Genomic DNA, 21,784 nt, shown 5'->3' with positions numbered 1-21,784 from the left:
TGCTTGGGGTATCCATTGACCTAGAGGCTAGAACATTTCACTTCAAGTTGCCATGGCATGGGTATATAGTCGCATAGTACTATATAAGTTTTTCTTGCCTGTTCTGATGTGGTCTACACAGAATAACAATAATTCTATATCTCAACCATGAAATTCTACTGGGGAAAGGCATAGTTGTTTGCTTAATATACAAGATGAGATTATTATATTCAATATTGCATGGGCAATCATAATAGTGGCCCTTTGTCTCATTCTCGGGCAGATATTTTCTGACACTGGCCCTTAAGACATTGGGAAGCTTTTGGTTAAATTTGTGCTTGGGATTCTTGAACCTTCTTCCATTTAGAGTCACATATGTTCTGGCATTCCGGCCTGCTGGACTGGCTGTTTGCACAGCTCATATAGTAGACTTCTTGTTCTTTGATGTATCACTGTAGTCCTATAAAGAGATTCTTTGTATTGTTACCTCTTGGAAAGCTTTTTCTGATAAGTTCATCAATAGATTTTCTCCTATCTTAAAAACTTTAATTACAACACACACTCTGCATAAGGTTTGGAAAAGAAAAACCAGACCTGAAATGATGTTATCATAATGTATATCATGTGACCCTGTTGAAAAGCAGTAACATGGCGTGTTGCAAAGCTGTGCCCATCACGAATGCGTTTAACCTGGTAAATAATTGGCACTGCAATAGCAACTTGGTTACATAGTGACCTTGAGGGAAGCATTTGTAAGCTTCCATACCCGCACATTAATTACATGTACCAGAGTGCAAGTATTAGTGAAGACTACATGCTAGAAGCAAAGGTTTCCATTTCCCTGCATTACTTACAATTAAGGTCTCCAGTGCGCAAGAAGTATGAGTGAAGACTGTGTACAAGAAGTGAAGGATCAACAGACTTGCTTGCTGCTGCCAAAGCCTGCAAAGAGACACAGAACAAGAATATTTTAAGTCTTCTGCATCCCTAGATCAAGCTATCTACATAGCAACATCCTACAACTTTGATCACAATATGCATCCAAATATTTCATAGCCTTATTTTGTATGTGGAACTTTGATCACAATATGTAATCATCAAAATATTACATAGCCTTATTTTGTATGTGGATAAACAGCCATCTATTTTTTATCAAAAGGATCCAGAATTACTTTTATAGTGGAACGAATGTTTGTATTGTGGATGAAACAAACAGCTATCTTCAACAACAGAATTCGCAGCTATTCAACATTGGAAATGTTCTTTGCTGACCTGGAACACACTCCTTAATGATACAAACATTGACATACTATTGTGATTATACTACAATTCTATATACATTAGAGACATTTTATTTGAAACGTACATGTCTAATCAGGAAGAACAAGAGTGAGAGAAAGGATTGAGGGGAGAGAGAGCTCAAGAGAGTATGGTTCAACTTCAGGATGCACAAGGTCATATGATTACGAATCCGCAGTCCATTGTGCATATGTGTAGAGAGTGCTTACTCAACCTTCTTGGCTCTTCATCCCCCTCTACTCAGCAGACCACCCAAGCTCGTTCGATGATTTGGATAGGGATATCTGTGCGGAAAAATTCATGGATGTTTTGTTGCATCTGCCCAAAGACAAAAGTCCAAGATGGGATGGCTTGACTAATGCCCCTTGTCATACATGACCAACAAGCCTTCAAACCAAATCTCCCCTTGGTTTGCTAGGGGATTGGCCTTCACCTTGCTTCTTGAAAAAAGAATTCAGCCCCAAATTGACATTGGTTGGCTGGCCTCTTAAATCTCCCTGAAATTCTTTAATTTTAGCCACTCGAATTCAAGTCCCAAGCGCTCAATTCCAAGCATACATTCCGAGGTGGCTGTGAAACCCTAATTTCTACTGTAAATTAGGGTTTACAGCAAAGACTTTCTATATCTCCGCCTCTGATGAATCAAATGACTGGGTTCTACTAAGATAACTTAAGAGATGGCTACGCGATGAGAGAGAATGCTGCAGGGAGAGAAATTTTAAAGTTTCATCACAAAAAATCCTAGTAAATTGTTGCTGCTCTGCTCAAACAGCCATGGAAATTGTCACCTACAGCTTAGGACCACAGAAAGATTGCTACCCCCTCTTGTTTGCTATCACCTAGGTCCACCTAAAGGGCTCCAAACTATTGTCACTTATTGTAGGACCAATGCTTGGTGGCTGCAAATCACATTGACTACATCTCCTTGCTCTCTAACGGTCTTCCTTCTCACAATGGCTGAAATATACTTCCACCAACCCTCAAAACGTTTTTCCCACTTTTATGCGAAAGTTTTGCCAAGTGGCAAGCCTCTAATCTCATTTTCTAGCATTATCCAACTTATTAAAGTAATTTTTAGAATATTAAGTTTGAAAATTAATTTAATAGTTATTGTAGTGCCGGAAAAATAATTCTACCAGCCAATAATTAAATTAGCTAGGCCAATTTGTCTACCAAGTGTCCTTGAGCAATTGTTGACCCCTAGATTGGCATAAATTAATTAATTAACTTGCACCTCACATGTGCAAGTCACTCATCAAATGCTAAGTAAAGCAATAAAATTTCTATCTCTCTGGTGTATGCTAACTCCCATCTGTAACCTGTTACCTATGGTGGAGAAAGAGAGAGAGAGGAGAGAGAGAAAAAAAAAATTCTATAATACAAATGTTCTTCTAGTATTATAAATATCTATTTGGCCATCAAGGAATTCTCACCGATGTGGTTTATGCTGCCCACAATTATGTGTGTTCAATATAGCAACTTGAGTAAGTTCCACCACCACATGATTTGTGACATGGTATTAGAGCTATAACATTTTTTAGGATTGTGAAGGAGTAATAGTCCAAGCAAGCAAGCAATATATAAGAGCCATGAAACATGTCCAAGTAGGATTCCATAGTCTGAGGTGGCCTTGGTCCATCTAAGTCTAACTAGGCCTCCACGATCTGAGGAGTAAAACTTTGTAGTGAGTTTGAGTGCTCTTGTTTAAGTCTAACTAGGACTTCACAATCCAAGGTGGCCTTGGACTACCCAAGTCTAACTAGGTCTCCATAGTCTAAGTTTAAGTCCAAGTACTCTTATCCGAGCCAATGTTAAGTGTGGCCAAGTTGGCTATGTGGCTAAGTGGCCAAACTTGAAGTAGTCCAAGTCTCAGTGTGGATGGTTGAAATGTACTTGATTCAAAATCCTAGGATGGGTTAGTTTGGTATCGTCTTGGGACTTGGTCCTAGTCATCACTATTTGTGCTAACTATGAGTGTATGGATTTAGGTGACTAGGTGCTCCCTAGATCTACCTCACAAGAGGAGCATCCAAATATATCCCACAAAGATCAACCAGTGGGTTCCTAAAGACACAACTACAGTCTCTAATAATACTTTAGCATTGAACTAACACAGTCACAATTTCATGAGCTATCAAAGACTTGAGACGGGTAAGCACTGTACTTGGTTCAATGAGAGTGAGAAGATAGGGGGAGTTGAGTATCAACTCCTCTGCCGATAAGACATAATTTGACAACGGTCCCCCTAAAAAAATGCTTAATTGAATCTAAGACAACCCTAGAAATAGAAACGTTTGTCGGTATTTTCAAAAAATTTGGGAAAAGCTATTAAGTAAGCAAATACTCACATTGTAAAAATATATATAAATAGCTTTTTTTTTTAAATTTACATCGAGTTCCTTAACACATCTTTCAACACAGTAAGCAAGTTTATTTCATATATGAAGGGGCAAAGGCTCAGCTAGCCTCTGTTCAAGCACCCATTCATGATGAAGATGCCATTGCCATCCGTTTGGATGCAACTTCGTGTGGACCATTTTCAGCTCGTACAAGCTTTGTGTGTTCATTTGTGCTAGAGGTCGTCCAAGAAAACCTTCCCTCAATTCATGACCCTCTGACAACAAAGCGACGTGGCCTTGATATACCATCTTCTTCGTGGTTCGTGACCTTCGAGAGTCAATTTTAGCCGACACAATGGACATGCATAAAAAATTCCTTTTGAAAAATATAGTAATTTATATTATTATCATATTTACAACCCCTTCGAAGAGCAAATTAATCCCAACTAGGTTGCCACCCTGCCATGTTTATCTCGAGTCTTCCAACGCTAAGCCACATTGGGCTCAGATAGGTTTCCTTCCCTATCTTAGGATCTGGATCGAGATTGTAACTTTAGACCAGAGCCCCATTGGTTCTCTCTTGTTGTAAGGAAAATACTTCCTATATGGATGTCCATACATACCTAAACGATGGTTGGCTGCCTTAGATAGTCTATATACAACTCAGGGTAAGTAGTATCCAATGCAGCCCTAGGGATGGCACGAATATAATTAAAATATTTTTTCTATGAGTTTAATGCAACTAATCAATCAAAACAATTCATCAACAACCATTCCTTTCCAAATAAGGATCAAACTAGACCTTTCATAGAATTTTCAATAATTTAAAACTTTCTAATGGAAATTATTAGTGATTTTTCAGTCAACCACAAAAAATCCAACACATAAATTAAGTTACTCTATTATGCATGCAAATGCACTTTAATGAAACTTAAGATATCTAAATTTATTTCTTGATCATCTTGAAAAATACAAAAGAACACTTGCTATTTATTGCACATTTTTTACTAATTACTAAAAATATGAACACAATGTGGAAATTTGTAAGAATATTACTTCTTTTGGTAAGATTTCTAGGCTATGACTATATAAAATACTAAATTTTATTGACCAATTACTTGGAAGTTTAGATTGACCAATTTCCTTATGGGTGTGACCAAGTGAAGCCTGAATGGGCAATTTTTATAGAGGCCGAAATCATTGAGGAGGAGATTGAGAAGGTGTTGTCTCATCTACCCCATAGGAAAAGCCCTAGCTAGGATGGCTAGCCTAATGAGCTATTCTCAACACATGGATTAGCTTAAGAAGCAATTGACCCATCTTTGTCTACAAGTTTCGCAGTCGAGTTGCATGCCCTCAAATTGGAAGGTTGCAGTGCTTTGCTTGTTACCAAAGATTTTCTCTCCTCATATTGTAGAGTTGAGGCCCATTTCTGTTATGGGATCCTTACATAAAATTTTCTCTAAGATCTGTTATGGGATCCTTACATAAAGTTTTCCCACAATTAATTCACCCGCAACAATATGGTTTCATCGAGGAATGCAACATCATGCATAATATTCTAAATGTACAATGAGGGATAGATTATTCAAAAGCCTCTAACCAACAAGTTGTTATGATTCAACTAGATATTGAAAAGGCTGGCGTGTATCACGCTTAATGGGGAACTGAATGATGAGATTACTCTCTCGTTTGCTTCGCAAGGGATGCCCTCTTAGTCCCTTGCTATTTTCTTTGATAACAAATCCGATGCTCTCTCTGTTGGATAAATTGGCTTTTGATGGTGAGATCGTTGGATGGAAGTGGAGAAAAACTTTTGGATTAGTCTCTCATTGATGATTTCTTTATGTTTCTGAAGGCTGAAATATCCAACTTTGAAACGGCAATGGTGACTTGGAGCCTTTTTGTCTAGTTCCAGGCTTGCATATCAATGCATAGAAATCTACTTTGATCAGTCGTACAAAGAGGGATTTGAATAGCTTGGAGTGGCCCAAAGGTGTGGTTCTTCGAGGTGAGAAAACTCAACACTTAGGTTATCCCATAGGGGTGGATGTGGATCCTAATGCTTTGCTCCACTCGATATCTTCCCACATACATGATAAGTTTATGTATTGGAAGTCTTAAGTTTGGTCTCTATATGTGTAACTAAAGGGACCCAAACAATCATGATCAGCATGATTTCATATTTTTTATATTTTTTGCCATTGCTACCATGAACGCAAAAGTCATTGCATAAGCTCGTTCAACCTAACCACTTCATGCTCTAGAAAAAACAAGGAAATCAATGGGCCAAGTGTGGGTATCCTAGCAATATGTAGCTACGCCAAAATGGTTAGGTGGTGCTACCTTAGATATTAAAATCCACACGACTGCTTTAAGGTTTGCTCTTTTAGAGGCTTTTTATATTCAGCATCGCCCTTCGACCAATATTGCTAGGTTTATTTTATGGAGGATGTTGGCATTTCCCGCGGGCGCACTACTTCTAGGCTTCATAGTGAAATATCCTAAATTCCATCAAACCATTTAAAACTTCTATATCTTTTTTCTCACCCACTTGATTGCATCATGGCAAGAGTCTCTTCACCTTACTATATGACGCCCTCCAAATTTCAAAAAGGAAGCGAATTGTTTGCAAGCAGAGGTTTTGGCTACATCCAAGTTGCCTAATTGGCCTCATGGAACCAACGTTCCTCCTCAAATAGGGTGGTAAATAACCTGATTTAGCGCTAATTACAATAAGTATAAATTTCACATAAACTAAAAATGCACACTTTACCACTTTAATCTTGGACCTTGGACACCTTATTGGCCCCAAAATTGGCACCCCTAACAATTCTCTTTATCTTATATTGCAAATGGAAGGAGTACAACTGAGATCCTCTAATCTCCTCCGCTAATCCAACTATCTCTTTTTGTCAAAACTAACCAACAAGCCTCCAAACCAATTTGCCCCTTAGTTTGCTTGGGGATTGGCCTTCACTTTGCTCCTTGAAAGACAAATTCAGCCCCAAACCTGATATTGATCGGTTGGCCTCTTGAATCCCCCTGAAATTAGCTAATTTCAGCTGTACAAATTTAAGTCCTCATCCCTCAATTTTGAGCACACATCTCGAGGCAGCTGTTAAAACCCTAATTTCTACTGTAAATTAGGGTTTACAAAAGAGATTGACTAAAATCTCTTCCTCTAATGGCTCAAACTGTTAAAATATACGAAGATAACTTGAGACATGACTGGGGGATGAGTGAGAATGCTTTAAAGAGAAATTTTAGAGTTTCATAACGAGAAACACTAAAAATCTTTTGCTGCCTTGCTTAAATAGCCATGGAAGCTATCACCTACAGCTTAGGACCAAAAGACTGCTACCCCCTCTTATATGCTATCATCTGCACCAAGAAGACCTTGGGTTGTTGTCATCTACTCCAGGAGGGCTCCAAACTGCTATCACATGCTATAGAATTGATCCCCGGCGGCTGCAAATCAAATCAGTAGCCTCTATTTGCTCCCTAAAAATCTCCTTCGTTCTCACAATGGCTGGACTAGACTTCCACCATCTCCTAAAACCATTTTCCCCACTTGCATGGACTAGTTTTCCAAATGGAAGCCTTCTAATCCCATTTTCTAGCATTATCCAACTTATTTAATTAACTTTTAAAATATTAATTCTAAAAATTAATTTAACAATTATTCTAGTGCTCAGAAAATTAATTCCACCAACCAATAATTAAGTTGGCTGGGCCAATTTGTCTTCCAAGTATCTATGAGCAATTATTAGCCCTTAGACTAGTATTAATTAATTAATCAATGCCTAGTTTATAATGCCACCACTGACATTAGTGGCCAATAAATTGGTCTAGGCCAAAATCTGACACTAGATACCACCTAGTACTTGTCAGGCATAATTTATTACAATATTTGCCTTCAGCACCAACTCATACCTTGGTGTTCTAAGTCCTACACTGAAATAATTGACTTGTATCTTACATGTGCAAGTGACATTAGCACATTTGATTAACTTTTAATCAAATACTAAGCAAAGCAATAAAATGTCACGTCCTCGTGACACTTAATAAGCAACCGCAAAGAGTCAAATTTAATAAGATGGTGAGATAGGGTTTTACCCTTATTGTTATGGTTGGATTGAGCCTTAGTGAAACCCTAATCTCATCATCCTATTCAATTTAGTTAACAGAATAGTGAGATTGCATGTTTCTTTACCCTTATCACTGTGGTTGGATTGAGCCTTTTGTAAAAACCCAAGATTTTCTAAAGCAATCAACTAATCAAAACTGCCACAAAATGGTAGAAGATAAAAGATGGATTAGTGAGAAAGCTAACAAGGTGTGGTTAGTTCATGATAGTGCAGCTACGTGGTGCGATCACCTGCTTTACTTATGGAAGTCAAAGTGTGCCTATCAAGGAAAAGTTTTTCTCTGGTGTGGCCATTCTGCTTGGTTGACTTGAAGGCCTAATGTAAAATTTTCTATATTAATTTTTTCCATGTATTAATTTATACTTCTTCACAAAGAGAGAGAGAGAGAGAGAGAGAGTGTGTGTGTGTGTGTGTGTGTGTGTGTGTGTGTGTGCGAGTCCTAATTTCTGTAAAAATTTAGAGTTTATAGCAAAAATCCTCCTATCGTCCATCGAATATGGCTGAGATCTGCTAAGAATGGCTCAAAAGTGCTGAGATCTTTTGAAAAATTATTGGAGAAGTTGAGAGAGAGCCAAGATGAGAGAGAAATCTGATTTTCTTACCAAGAAAACCCTAAAATCTGCCTACTCAGCCTGCTTTTAGTGCACTCACCTAATGCCAAGTACCTCCAAAATGATGTCCCTGATTAGCAATATTGTTACCAATCCCTAGAAGGTGTCTCCCTACTGTCCCTTGCCTGCTCAGGTCCCCCAAATGGTCGTCTTCTGTAGCAAATTGCTGCTCTTTGATCAAAAAATGGATCAACAACTCCCTCTCTCTCGCCCCCAAACTATAAACTAGCTGAATGGCAAGGTTGATTGCGGAGATCCAGCCCCCAAAAATGCTTTCTCACTTTGCATGCGTATTTTTGCCAAGTGGCAGCCTTCTAAATCCATTTTTCAGCATTATCCAACCATTTAATTAATTTTACAATTAAATAATCCTAAAAATTAATTTTAGCACTTCTCACCTTGTCCAAAATTAAATGTGCCCATCCATAATTAAATTGGCTAGGCCATTTGCAACCTAGAGTGGTCCTCAACCTCTATTGACCCTTAAACTAACATTAATTGATTAATTAATGCTAGTCCCTAATGTCACCACTAACACTTGTTGGCCAAATAATTGTCCTAGGGTCAAAACTAACACCAACTAACCCCCAAAGTCTAGCTGGCATAACTTATCACAATTTTTGCCTTTGACACCCACTGCGTCCTTGAGGTTCTTGGCCTATTACCATGAAATAACTACCATGTGCATCACATATGAGCTTTGCCAATCAAACTATACACTGTGTTGTTATAAGCAAACTCAACCAATGGCAAATATTGCTCCCACTGTGTCTTGTGGTCTGAAACATAGCACGTCAAAAGATCCAACACAGTAAAATCGGCTTCCTCAGACTAACCATTTTTCTACAAATGGAAAGTTGATGAGAATTTCGGCATGGTACCCATGTTCTCAAACAACCCCTTCAAAATAAACTAGACATCTGAGAGTCTTAATCACTAACGATCAACTCTAGCATACCATGATACTTAAAGATATGTTGCAAAAACAATCATGCCATATGATCAACCTTTATTTTATTCCTCATCAGAATGAAATAGGCTCGTTTGCTAAACCTGCAAATGATAGTCCATATCCCATCATTTCCTGTAGGTATCCTAGGAAACTCAAAAATAAAGTCCATTACAATGCTCTGCCAAGGCCTATTTGCAATAGACAAAGGCTGCAACAAGTTCGGCATCTTTTGCCTATCATGCTTTACCTTTTGACATACAATGCATGTCCTGCCAAAGTGCTCTACATTATGCCTCAAAGCTAGCCAATAAAACAAAATGCTCCAGTGCCTTAATAGTGGCATCAATACCTCTATGTCCTACATATGGAGAGCATGACTTTCAATGATAACTCTAGGCCTCAATTGCTTCGTGACACAATCGTCCATGCATAATCAGAAATCCATCTCTTAGCACAAAGTGCTCATGTCTTTGGCCATTGTATAGCTGATCATAAACATTAGCAAAGTCTAAATCGGTAGTATTTTGCTCTTTCATGGCATCCAACTCAGTGTGATAAATCATATTGACGGCTGAAATTTGTAGCTTACATGACAATGCATCAGCCACAATATTCTTTTTACCATCAATATGTACAATCTAAAAATGAAACATAGAGAGAAAATTCGTCCATCTCAAATGCTTCTCTGACAACTTTGTCTGCATGAGAAAGTACTTTAAAGTCTAATGATCTATCTGCACTATAAAATTAGCCCCCAACAAATTATGTTTTCACATAGACAATGCATAAATTACAGCCAAGAGCTCTTTCTCATAGACTTGCAAATTCTTCTGTAGACCATGGAGAATTCTACTCTCATAATCCACAATACAGTCATCCTGCATAAGAATAGCTCCAATGTTGTTACCACATGTATCATACTGTACGACGAATGACTTCCTTAGATCAGGCAATATAAGCACAAGATCTAAAGTCGTCTTTTCCTATAACTTTTCAAATGCTGAAATTTTCACTATTGTCCATCTAAATGGCACATTTTTCTTCTGCAAAGCATGAAATGGAGATGTAATTTTAACAAACACGAGTACATACTTCTTATAGTAAGAACATAAACCCAAGAAGCTGCGGATCTCGTACACATTTTTCAAAGGTGGCCAAGATTGTATAGCCTCAACCTTTGTAGGATCCATGTGAATACCATCAGCCAATACGATGTGCCCAAAAAAATGGATTTCATGCAAAAAAAAATTCACTTTTCTTATCATTGATAACCAGCCTATGCTTATGCAGTTCATTAAACACAATGTCCAAGTACTTTCTATACTTTGCCTCATTCTTTGAATAGACAATCATGTCATCAAAGAAAGTGTCCACAAATCCTCTATATAGTCTAAAGATGTGATCCATCATCGGCATGAGTATTCGTAAGCCCCAAAGGCATGACAAGAAACTCATATAGCCCAAAAGATGTCCTGAAAGCTATCTTAGGCACATCCTCTAGTCTAATGCGTATCTGATAATACCCACTTTCAAATCTATATAGTTGAATATAGTTGTCCCCTGCAATCTATCCATAACGTCATCGATCCAAGGAATAAAAAAGTGATTCTTTATTATGATCTTTAGCTGAATCAGCCCTTTTTCTAACAACTCATTCACTTGACTCATAATCTCCTCCTACTATGCTGCAAGGACTCTGTAGAGTGGCTTATTAGGTGGGCTGCTTCCATACATAAGATCTATACCATAATATTCTGGTCTAAGCGGACTCTGTAGAGTGGCTTATTAGGTGGGCTACCTCCATACATAAGATCTATACCATAATATTCTGGCCTTTTAAGCAGTAGCTATCCTAGAAGTGACTAAGAGAAGCAATCACCATACATTTTCAAAAATGACATGCGATCCTTCTCTAACTTAGACATGTTCCCAACATTCTCACTATCATATTTATCCTTAGTAAAAACCATGTACGCTAAAAGATTATTTTTCATTACTTTAGAAATGGCAACTGCAAATACAACAAGGACATATCCACCTTTCAATTTTACATCAAGTGTGAGCATCTGAATTCCCTGACAATTGTAGAAATTTCAGGTGTTGAATTCAATGTACGATGCCTTTCCCTATTGGCACAGGTCCGGAGGTGGCTGTCACACTCTAATTTCTGCAAAAATTTAGGGTTTACAGCAAAAATCCTCTTGTTGTCCATCAAATATGGTTGAGATCGTTGAGAATGGTTCATAGCTATTGAGATCTTTTGAGAAATTACTAGAGAAGTTGAGAGAAAGCCAAGATGAGAGAGAAATTTTCTTTTCTTCCCGAGAAAACCCTAAAATATGCATGTTGCCTGCATTTAACGCAGTCACTTGACTACTACTAGGCACCTCCAAAATGCTATCATCTGATGGCATCTGAATTCCCTGACAATCACACAAATTTCAAGTGCTGAAGTCAATGTATGATGCCTTCTCCTATTGGCATAGGTCCCGAGGTGGCTGCTACACCCTAATTTCTGCTAAAATTTAGGATTTACGACAAAAATCCTCTTGTTGTCCACCAAATATAATTGAGATCGTTGAGAATGGTTCACAACTATTAATCTTTTATGAAATTACTGGAGAAGTTGAGAGAAAGCCAAGATGAGAGAGAAATTTGCTTTTCTTCCCGAGGAAATCCTAAAATATCCCTATTACCTGCATTTAACCTAGTCACTTGACTACTACTAGGCACCTCCAAAATGCTATCATCTGAGTAGCAATACTATTGCCAGCCCTTGAAAGGTGTCTCCCTGCTATCCCATGCCGGCTGAGGCCTCCAGATGGCTATCTTTTGCAGCAAATTGCTCTTCTTTGATTAGAAAATGGACCAACTCCTCCCTCTCTCTCCCCCCTAGACTCTAAACTAACTGAATGGTTGAAACCCTGCTCCCAAAAACGTTTTCTCACTTTGCAAGGGCATTTTTTGTAAGTGGCAACCTTCTAAATCCATTTTCTCGCATTATCAAGCCATTCAATTAATTTTCAAAATTAAATAATCCTGAAAATTAATTTCTGCCCTTCTGAGCCTACCCAAAATTAAATATGTCCATCCATAATTAAATTGGCTAGGCCATTTGCAACCTGGAGTGGTCTCCAACCTCTATGGACCCTTAGACGAGCATTAATTAATTAATTAATGCTAGTCCCTAATGTCACCACTAACACTTATTGGCCAAATCCTAGGGTCAAAACTGACACCAACTAATTTCCAAAGCTCAGCTAGCATAACTTATCACAACTTTTAGCTTTGACACTCTCTACATCCTCGAGGCCCTTGGATTGTTACCATGAAATAATTGCTATGCATCACATACCTTTCAACTTAATCAAATGTTATCGGCAAGATTAAAGCATCTATGTACACACACACACACACACACACACATATATATATATATATATATGTGTGTGTGTGTACATGTGTGTAGATATATATATATATATATATATATATATATATATATATATATATATATATATATATATATATATATATATATATATATGTACATATGTATACATATGTACATATGTACATATGTATACACACACACACACACACACACACACACACACACACACACACACACATATATATATATATATATATGTATGTATATATATATGTACATATATATCTACATATGTACATATGTAGATATATATGTACATATGTACATATGTACATATATATCTACATATGTACATATGTAGATATATATGTACATATGTATACATATGTACATATGTACATATATATATACATACATATATATATATGTATATATATATATATATATATATATATATATGTATACATATCTATATATGTATATATATATAATATATATATACATATATAGATATGTATACATATATATATATATACACATATGTATATATATATACACATATGTATACATATGTGTATATATGTATACATATGTGTATATATATATACATATGTATGTATATATATATATGTATGTATATATATATATATATATATATATATATATATATATATATATATATAGAGAGAGAGAGAGAGAGAGAAACATAATGTTGTTGCCTATGTACTAGCCCCTAGCGCCACCAACCTGACCTGCACACGGCCTACCTGTAATCATGTTGCTCTGCAAAAAGCGGAAACACTGACCAACATACCAATGAATCATCAAGAACAAAGGATGCACTTGCACATTGTGCAACCCTCCACAGGTTGGGAAAAGATAGTCATGATGTGCACACAGGCCTATAAATAGTTGGTAGAGATCTACGTACTTAAGCACCAACCAGAGAGCAACAAGTCAGGAGCATCAAGTCAAATCACTAGCGCATCAGATCAATCATTACTTGTAGCTAGGGTTTCAGGCACAGTGAGTTGGGACAAAGAGAAGGAGGCAAAATAGAAAGAGCAACATGTGAAGGACCATATCTCTGGCACAACCCCTCTCAATTGAACGCAGGGTTCACACTTGAAAAGTAGGGGGTGCAATCTTGATAAAACTTGATATACGTCCTCCTAAATCTGATATCCTGCAATGATGTCCTATTTTCTAGGCCTACAAGTCAACACAAACCAACCCTACCTCTACACATAGGGCTGAGGTAGTGAGAGACAATGACAGAGAGAGAGAGAGAGAGAGAGAGAGAGAGAGAGAGAGAGACAGCAACTACAACAAGTACAGAGGCGGATGGACTGTGTTTACCAGACATAGGACACACTTGTGCAACGCTGCATAAATGCAGAAATGGACACCATCAATGGCATCGATATGGATTTTCTTGATCAACACTTGGCTGGAATAGAAGATAAGGATGCATTGAATTTGGATGAGGAGAGTCTCGGGCTAAGGAAATTCTCGTGGACGTAGAAGGTGTTGAAGCAGGTGAGAGTTAGCCGAAGGTACTATTGGACCCTAAAGATACAACTGTTTTGAAACCCTTGCAATAGGGTGGTTCCCCTCCTCTGCATGGACAAGGGAACATGTTCCAAGGTGAGATGTCTCAACAAGATGTGTGTGCACCTTGCTCATAGTCCAATGAGTCTTTCTGGCATGTGCTTGTCAGTGCGAATAATTTGATCAATGATTATGCCCATGCAAATAAAGAAAAAGTAACTTCTTTACCATATGGTGATCCTATGGTGGCTGTCATGGGGACAGAAATAGTATTACAGCAAATTGCTTCCTTCCATATAAGAGGGCAGTCTTCTTTTATTTTACGGGAAGGACTCCCTTGATTCGCCATATTCGAGCATGGCTGCATTCAATGCTGTTAAATGATGAGGCATGTCAGACCAATACTTTAGGACAAGTGCATGCCCCTCATATGGAGGAGATTTATGATGATCCAAAGGGTTTTTTTGAGATTCTCTTTCATTCTTTAGATGCTCCGACACGGATAATGCAAGTATCCCTCTATTTCTAGACAGTCAATGTTCATGTTGTTCCATGGAGACCCATGGAGGAATTTCAAGAAATTCTGCGACAAGCATGCCCGATTTGGGTAGAAGTAGTTGATTTCCCTTCTCACCTTTGGCAACTTCTTCCACTTGTATTGAGATCGCTTGGTCAAGTTTTGGTGGAGCCTTGCTTGGTCTCCCGGAACAAGAACCGAGCTTACATGCTTTGGGACACCAAAAAACCTCAGCCTAATAAAATTCGCATAGAGGCGCGAGGGTTGCATATGTTGGTTTTTGAGTTGAAATGGGCAATTTTTTTAGGACATTGTTTAAAATGTGGTCAGTTCAGCCATTTTGCCTCTAAATATAATCCATATGTCTTACAGCATGGTTTGGAACTTAAGGTGGTTATGTAGGATGGTGAACCCCAAGCTATACCCCAATAACTTATTCCTTTCCCCGTGCCTCCTAGTTTGCATGGATTTGCTAATAAAGATTCCCTTTGAGCTCAGCTTGTTGATGAGCCGCATCCTACTGCTCAGAGTTAAGTGTCCAATGATGCTCCTTGGGTTTCTATGGTTAAATGCCATGCTCGCCAGAAAGCTCGTTTGAGTCCTGTGCATTCGGCCTTTGATAATATCACACAGACCTTTCAACATAGGGGTAAAGAATGTAAGAGGAAGGACATATTGAAGCTCAACTGAGAGTACAGTTGATAATGAAAAGAATGTAAGAGTGTGATGGCACGACATCCAAAAGCAATAATCTGAAGTGTAAGGTGCAAGTACAAAGTACAACCCTTAAACCTTAGGGTTGTAAGAGGATGTTCACACCCGAAGAGCATAAAATACGATAAGTGCCCAAACCGTGTAACATAGGCACACAAAATAAAAGGAAATAAATCTAGGGGGAAAAACCTCTCGTAAGGAGAGTAAAAGGTGCCCCACTGTCTTACTGAGGATCACCAACACTCCTTTGTGAGCATAGGCATGAGTCAAACCCAACAAACCCCCCTTGGAGTGAAGAGTGATCAAGATACAAGGGTCATCTATCAAAGGAGATCAAATTTGAAGCATTGTGGAATGCTTCAAATTTGTCAAGAGGAAGAGCTCTGGTGAAGATGTTTATCACATTACTGGTGGTAGGATAGTAGACAAGGCTGATATCACCTACATGTAGCCTCTCTCTAACAAAGTGATAATGGATCTCGATGTGTTTCGTACGTGCATGAAACATTGGGTTCTTTGCCACTACAATAACACTCTGTCTGTCTGTGAATAAAGGAGTAGGCTTCGTGACAGATACATCCAAATCAGCTAACAAGCATCTAAGCCATCCGCATTCAATTGTGGTAGTGAAAGCTGCCTTGTATTTAGCTTCACATAACAATGTGGCAATAGTGGATTGTTTCTTACTAAGCCAAGAGATGCAAGATGAGCCAAGAAAGAAACAATTGCCATTAGTGGAGTGACGAGAATCATAGTCACCAGCCCAATCAGAGTCACTGTAAGCATGTAACTGCAGTGGTCCCCCCTTGGAATAAAGCTGGCTTTGTATTGCATAAGTAAATAAGACATCCAACTATTGGAGCATATGTATGGATATCAAACAAGTCATTTGCATCATGCAAGGACAGCTTTAGTCCAAGTTCCATTGGTGTACACACTGGCTTGCAATCCTAGAAGCCAAACCTCTCAAGAAGTCTACCAATGTATCTAGATTGTGATAATCCAATGTCTCTAGCATCATGAATAAACTAAATGCCTAAGTAATAGTGCAAAGGCCCCAAATTTGACATCTCAAAAGTTTTCTGCAAAATTTTGTTTGAATGCTGAAATCCGATCAACATGTGTCCCTGTAAGCAAAAGATCATCAACATATAGATATATGACCAGCAAGGATCCCCCTCTTTACATACGAAAAGGGTAGACTCTGATGAGCTGTTTATGAACCTTTGGCTAAGTAAAAATGCATCAATCTTTGCATACTAAGCTCGAGGAGCTTGCTTCAAATCATATAAAGCCTTTTTCAGCTTGCACACCAAGTGTTCGGATCCCACAACTGCAAAACCAATGGGCTGCTGACTTTGATAAAGGATCACAAACAGGTAACTATGATGTTGATGGTGGGATGCAGGTAAGCAACAAAAGCCTACCACAGACACCTAACTCTTGCATCCCAAAGTATTTTAGATGCAGACCTGATTCAGCAAAAAAGTGCTGCCTTTCACAAGAGGGCAGTAAATTATGCATTCGTTGGAGTCCCATTTTTTAAGGCCTACTGTTGCTTTAGTTGCTCATTGGAGGAATCCTATCTGTTAGCTACTATGTTCATCATGTACACATTTGTCACATGAATGTGTTTTACCACTGTTTCTAATTGTTAGAATGCATATTTGTCATATGGTGCTATTTCTAACAAGCATTTGGGATAATCCTTGCCTTGACAACAATCCTGTTTGTAAATTGGTGAGTTCAAGACGGTAGTTTCACAAAGAAACGAGTGTATACTACACTTAACATCTTCAAAAGGCCATAAGAGCTGTAAACCAAATAATATCCTAAGAGCACATATAACCATGCAAACACGCAGAGTTTTGAAGGTTATGAAGGTATCATAGCTTGGGCTCTGCTGCGGATGTTGCTAAACAGGGTAAGCTTGAGGTATAGCTGTAGATCTGGAGGATTTCTGTAATCCTTTACTTCATTCTTGAATGATTATCATAGATAGCATATTGAAGATTAATTAGTTTTGTTCTATTTTTAGCTAACAATGAGTACCTGTCCAACAAGCTGTCCACCAAAAACATGTCCAGGTGTAGGTGAACTTGGTAAAGTAGTTGCCCGATACAAGTCCACCTTCAAAAGAAAAAATGCTTCGATCATGACAAATCACTTTCCAAGCAAGTGCACACTGTGCATACATTATGCCATTCCACAATTCCATCAATATTGACATAAGTACAATTTGTTTTGTAATGTGAGGTGTGGTATCCTGGCCTACTTCATTGCCATAATTTCCTACTGCATTTGCAAAAAATTCAACCTTTCATTCCAAAAAGAAAGACCCCTCAAACTTCCAAAAGATGTCACGCATATAACACATGCACAAAAGCACACTGCACAAAATGGGAAACAAAAATTACTTGGCCACTCATCATTGGCTGTTGCATAGAGAAAAAGAAGATGGTAGTGGCACTGGGTATGGTTGGTTTGGGGGTGGTGTCTGTGTGTCAGGGTTCATTTAGGCTATACAAGAAAAGGAATAGTGGCAGTTGGTACTGCTGAGCCCTACCTATCATGCAGAATTTCCACAAAAGCAACAAACACAATTGGCGTCCCTTGATGAAACAAGAGGTCTCATTGAAAGCAATCCTCATAACCTCATAGGGTGTGTGCCAGTACAAAAGAGACCATCTTATGTCCCTTAGGGGACTATTTGTCCTCTCCATGTTCTATCTGCAATGGGTTGTCCACGTATGCTATGCAGTCATACTGCCAGTAACCTCACATCTCTGGGAAGAATGCTCTATCCAAACAATTATGTTGAAGCTAAAGTGGTGACCATGCAAATAGGCTAATCGTATGAGAGCGAGCCATGTACTCCATGTTCATATTTATTGAGGTGCCAATGAAAAGTAGTTGAAGCATGTAAAGCTCCTACATATCACACTTGTAGGGGGTTCGTTCAGGCTTTACAAGAAGACGGAAAATGGTAGTTGATACTGCAGTGTAAGTGTACCTGCCTATCATGCAGAATTTCCACAAAACCAACAATTACCACTTGGTATCCTTCCATGCAGTAAGAGGTGCCTTTGAATGCAATCACAGTAACATCATATAGCACATTTAATGCCTCTAGCTAATGTTGCTTAGGGGGCTATTTGACCCTCTGTGTCCAACTACATGAGTTGTCTACATATGCATAACAAATAAGCTCCCATCTTTGACCAGATTGTTCTACGTAAACATTGGTGTTGAAGTTGAAGTGGTTGTTATACAAGTGGAACTGATGTAAACCATGCTACTCCATGATCATAGTTTTTTAGCTGCCAATGAAAAGTACAGCACGTTGAGCTCCATAAAGGATCGCATTTGTAGAAGGCTGATGACTAGCCCACACCAACAAAGTTCCCACTGTAAACACCATGTGCACAACTAGGCAAAGAGAAAGATTTCGTGCAATCTTCATCTCAGCAACTGCTCCTCAAAGTGACCGTCTTCTGGTGGGCTACAACAACACTCACAATCACCACCGAGGAGATCCTTGGCCAATTATGTCATGTTCCTGATAACTTTTGACACCATTATCTCAAATGTCCCTTGTCTACTGAGTGTGCTGCTGGCACTCTACCATCTAAATGACCTAAGGAAAATCAGATAGGATTCATTCCTTATGGTTGTTCATTCAGTCCGTCACCTCTTCCCTCCAGCCTCTCCACTACTCTCACATCCCTTCAGGAGGACATTGGGGTTCATGGTTTGTGGCTGTCTTCATCCTCTTCCTTGTGCTACAGCACCCTTGTTCCCTTGTATCACATTCACTCCATGATTCAGGTCTTCATCGTTCCATTCATCAGAGTTTCTTCTCTCTTCCCTTCTGTTCTCCATGTTTGCCGACTTCACTCCTTGTATAGGAGGGCAAGATGACTTCAAAAACATCTTCACCACATCATCCTGCTACTCTCTAGCACATTGAGACACAAGACGGAGTGGACCTCACAGCTTGCTCCTCCAACTTAGGACATGACCAGAGAGTCTTCAGATGACCATGGAATGCAAAGACCATATGAGATCTCACAAACCGAATACGATCTCATTCTCACAATATCAAGCTCAACAATAGATTAAAGATAAGTTTGAGTTTTTCCCTTTAGATTTGTTGTACCAATCTAATAATTTTGCAAGAAGGATGGAAGCTCCACAAAGGATTGGCCATCCTGATATGGAAACTAGCATGAAGTACAAAGCATTTTCCTCTCTAGCACCTTCATCTCCATCTCTACCTCTTTTATCTTTTCCATACACATCTCCACCGTCATTCACTCCTATGTCGAATACGCAAATCAAAACTTCTCAATATTTTCGATTTACTTCTACTTTTCCACAAGATATTAGCGATGCTCAAGATGAAGAAACTCTTCATACCAAGTATTGGTCCATAAGCCCTAAAGAGGATAGATTTTTCCATTTGAACTCAAGAAAAGGTAAGCAAAAGTTGCAAGTTTCAATGGCAAGTGCTCCTTCATCCTTTTCTTACTTCATCCAGCACTTTAGGCGATGAAGCGCAACGTTTACATATCATGGTCAATTTGATTTTCATGAATCATCTTTTTCATCATTTGCATCTAATGGACAAAAGGAACCTAATTCATTTTCCACATCTACAACAATCACAAATCCATTTAATCTCCCACACATTCCACCCACTAGTTCCGCTACCCCTTCAACCTCCATTAAATACACCTTTCGTGTCCCAATGCATCTCTTGTATCTACGGTCCTAGATGGTCTACCTGGTACTTGTCAGAGTTTTGCCACTATACTTTGTTTACATGCAAAAGGAGATGCTAATGCTTACACATTTGATGTGTTGGTATCATTGTTGTTTCAACAAGAGAAATCAAGGCTAAATCGCTCTAGTATAAGTATGGATAATCAAGCATTTGCAGCCAGCCATTGTAACAAAGAGAAGTCATGGTAGCCCTCAAACTCCGAAGGAAAGGCAAAACAACTTCTATGGACTCCTCAAGCACCAAAGATGATGGTGCTAAGAAAAAGAGGTGCAATTATTGCAAAAAATAACGGGCATGTAATTGAAGAATGCAGAAAGAGAATGACAAGTGAAAAGAAGAAACGATCCGGCACGAGTGTTGCTGAAAATTCAGCAAACGCAAAGGATGCAACCGCAGATTTAGCAAGCTAGTCTTATGCATTTGTTGTGCATTGTTTGTATGATCCTTCTTCACATGAGCATGGTCTTTCAGTTTGCTAAAAATTGCATCATCTATATAGGTACATAGGTGCACATGTTCCAAAGAGGATTTCCCTGACAGATCCTAGTAGGTTCAAATCTTGGAGCTAGGATTGACATCCACGTTCATGATGGGTTGTACGTGATGGAGAGCAAGATTGGCTTCTAGTCTAGTGCTCACATGAGGGGATGCTTTGGGGGACTGGCCAAAGGCAGGAAATCCATGGTCACATATGTTCAGATGCATTTTTGACAAGATAGTCTTGTAGACATTGTTGAGAGACATTGAGAGCTACTATGACTCTTCTCTATTTTTAGGAGCTGGTACGATTGACATTGACATCAAGTTCTTTCCAAGGCACCCTAGTGGTGGCTTACGCACCCACTGCTTGGGTATCTTCTAAACCACATATATAACCCCAAGCTGCTTGGCAACAAGTACATGCTTCATCATATATTGATAACTAGTGCCATCTACTTTGTCTAAGTCCCCAAACATGCTAAGCAAATCATTTTGCCCAGCCATTGCTTGCTGAAATTTCTGGTTTTTTTGTAACTAGCTGCTGTCCAAAGTACAAATGTAGTTGCAACATAAAAATAAAGCAAAAAAAGGACCAAAAACTTACAATTTTTCCAAAAATTGATGGAGTGGATAAAGATTTTTCAGCTAAAAGGACTCCAATGTGCACAAATGTCAATATAGAAGGTATAATTGGCCTCAATGTCAGTGAATTTGGGGAAATTTTGGACTAAGCAATTTTTTAACACTGGGTGCAAAATCCCAAAATTTTCGTGAGATTTGGGATTTTCAAGCAAAAGCCTCAAAATTCTAGAAGAAATTTGGAGGAGATTTGGATTTCTTGCAAAATCCCCAAATTTTAAGCTTCACAAGGGCACTGCACGCAAACAAGAGCAATTTAAAAGGTCTTAATACTGATTAAGATTTGGGAGCTATGTATTTTAATGGAAAAATAGTGTCGGGCAAATGGGACCGCGTACGCAAGCAGCAAAAGATTGTTGGCTGACTATCGGG

At 38.6% G+C, this 21,784-nt stretch overlaps 1 protein-coding gene across 4 annotated transcripts in view; it reads right to left on the bottom strand.

The window, feature by feature from the left end:
- The window catches only part of LOC148028953 (acyl-CoA thioesterase II), a 235,417-nt gene that overhangs the window by 112,713 nt on the left and 100,920 nt on the right, over nt 1-21,784 (bottom strand). For 3 of the 4 annotated variants that reach the window (XR_015692351.1, XR_015692350.1, XM_087687717.1), the window contains exons 7-9: nt 17,560-17,637; nt 834-921; nt 574-686 (exon numbers count right to left, since the gene is read on the bottom strand). Coding sequence is in view for 2 of the 4 variants with exons in the window: in XM_087687717.1 (XP_087543843.1) it covers nt 574-686; nt 834-921; nt 17,560-17,637 (279 nt within the window). In the remaining 2 variants the exon portion in view is untranslated. The remainder of the gene's footprint in view (nt 1-573; nt 687-833; nt 922-17,559; nt 17,638-21,784) is intronic. The other variant, XM_087687718.1, reaches the window with a different exon arrangement.

The sequence above is a fragment of the Lygodium microphyllum genome, chromosome 11 (genome assembly GCF_053477565.2).
Source record: "Lygodium microphyllum isolate KBCC chromosome 11, Lygodium_microphyllum_v1.1.10, whole genome shotgun sequence".
Lineage (NCBI taxonomy): Eukaryota > Viridiplantae > Streptophyta > Polypodiopsida > Schizaeales > Lygodiaceae > Lygodium > Lygodium microphyllum.
This window is presented reverse-complemented; position numbering and strand designations above follow the sequence as displayed.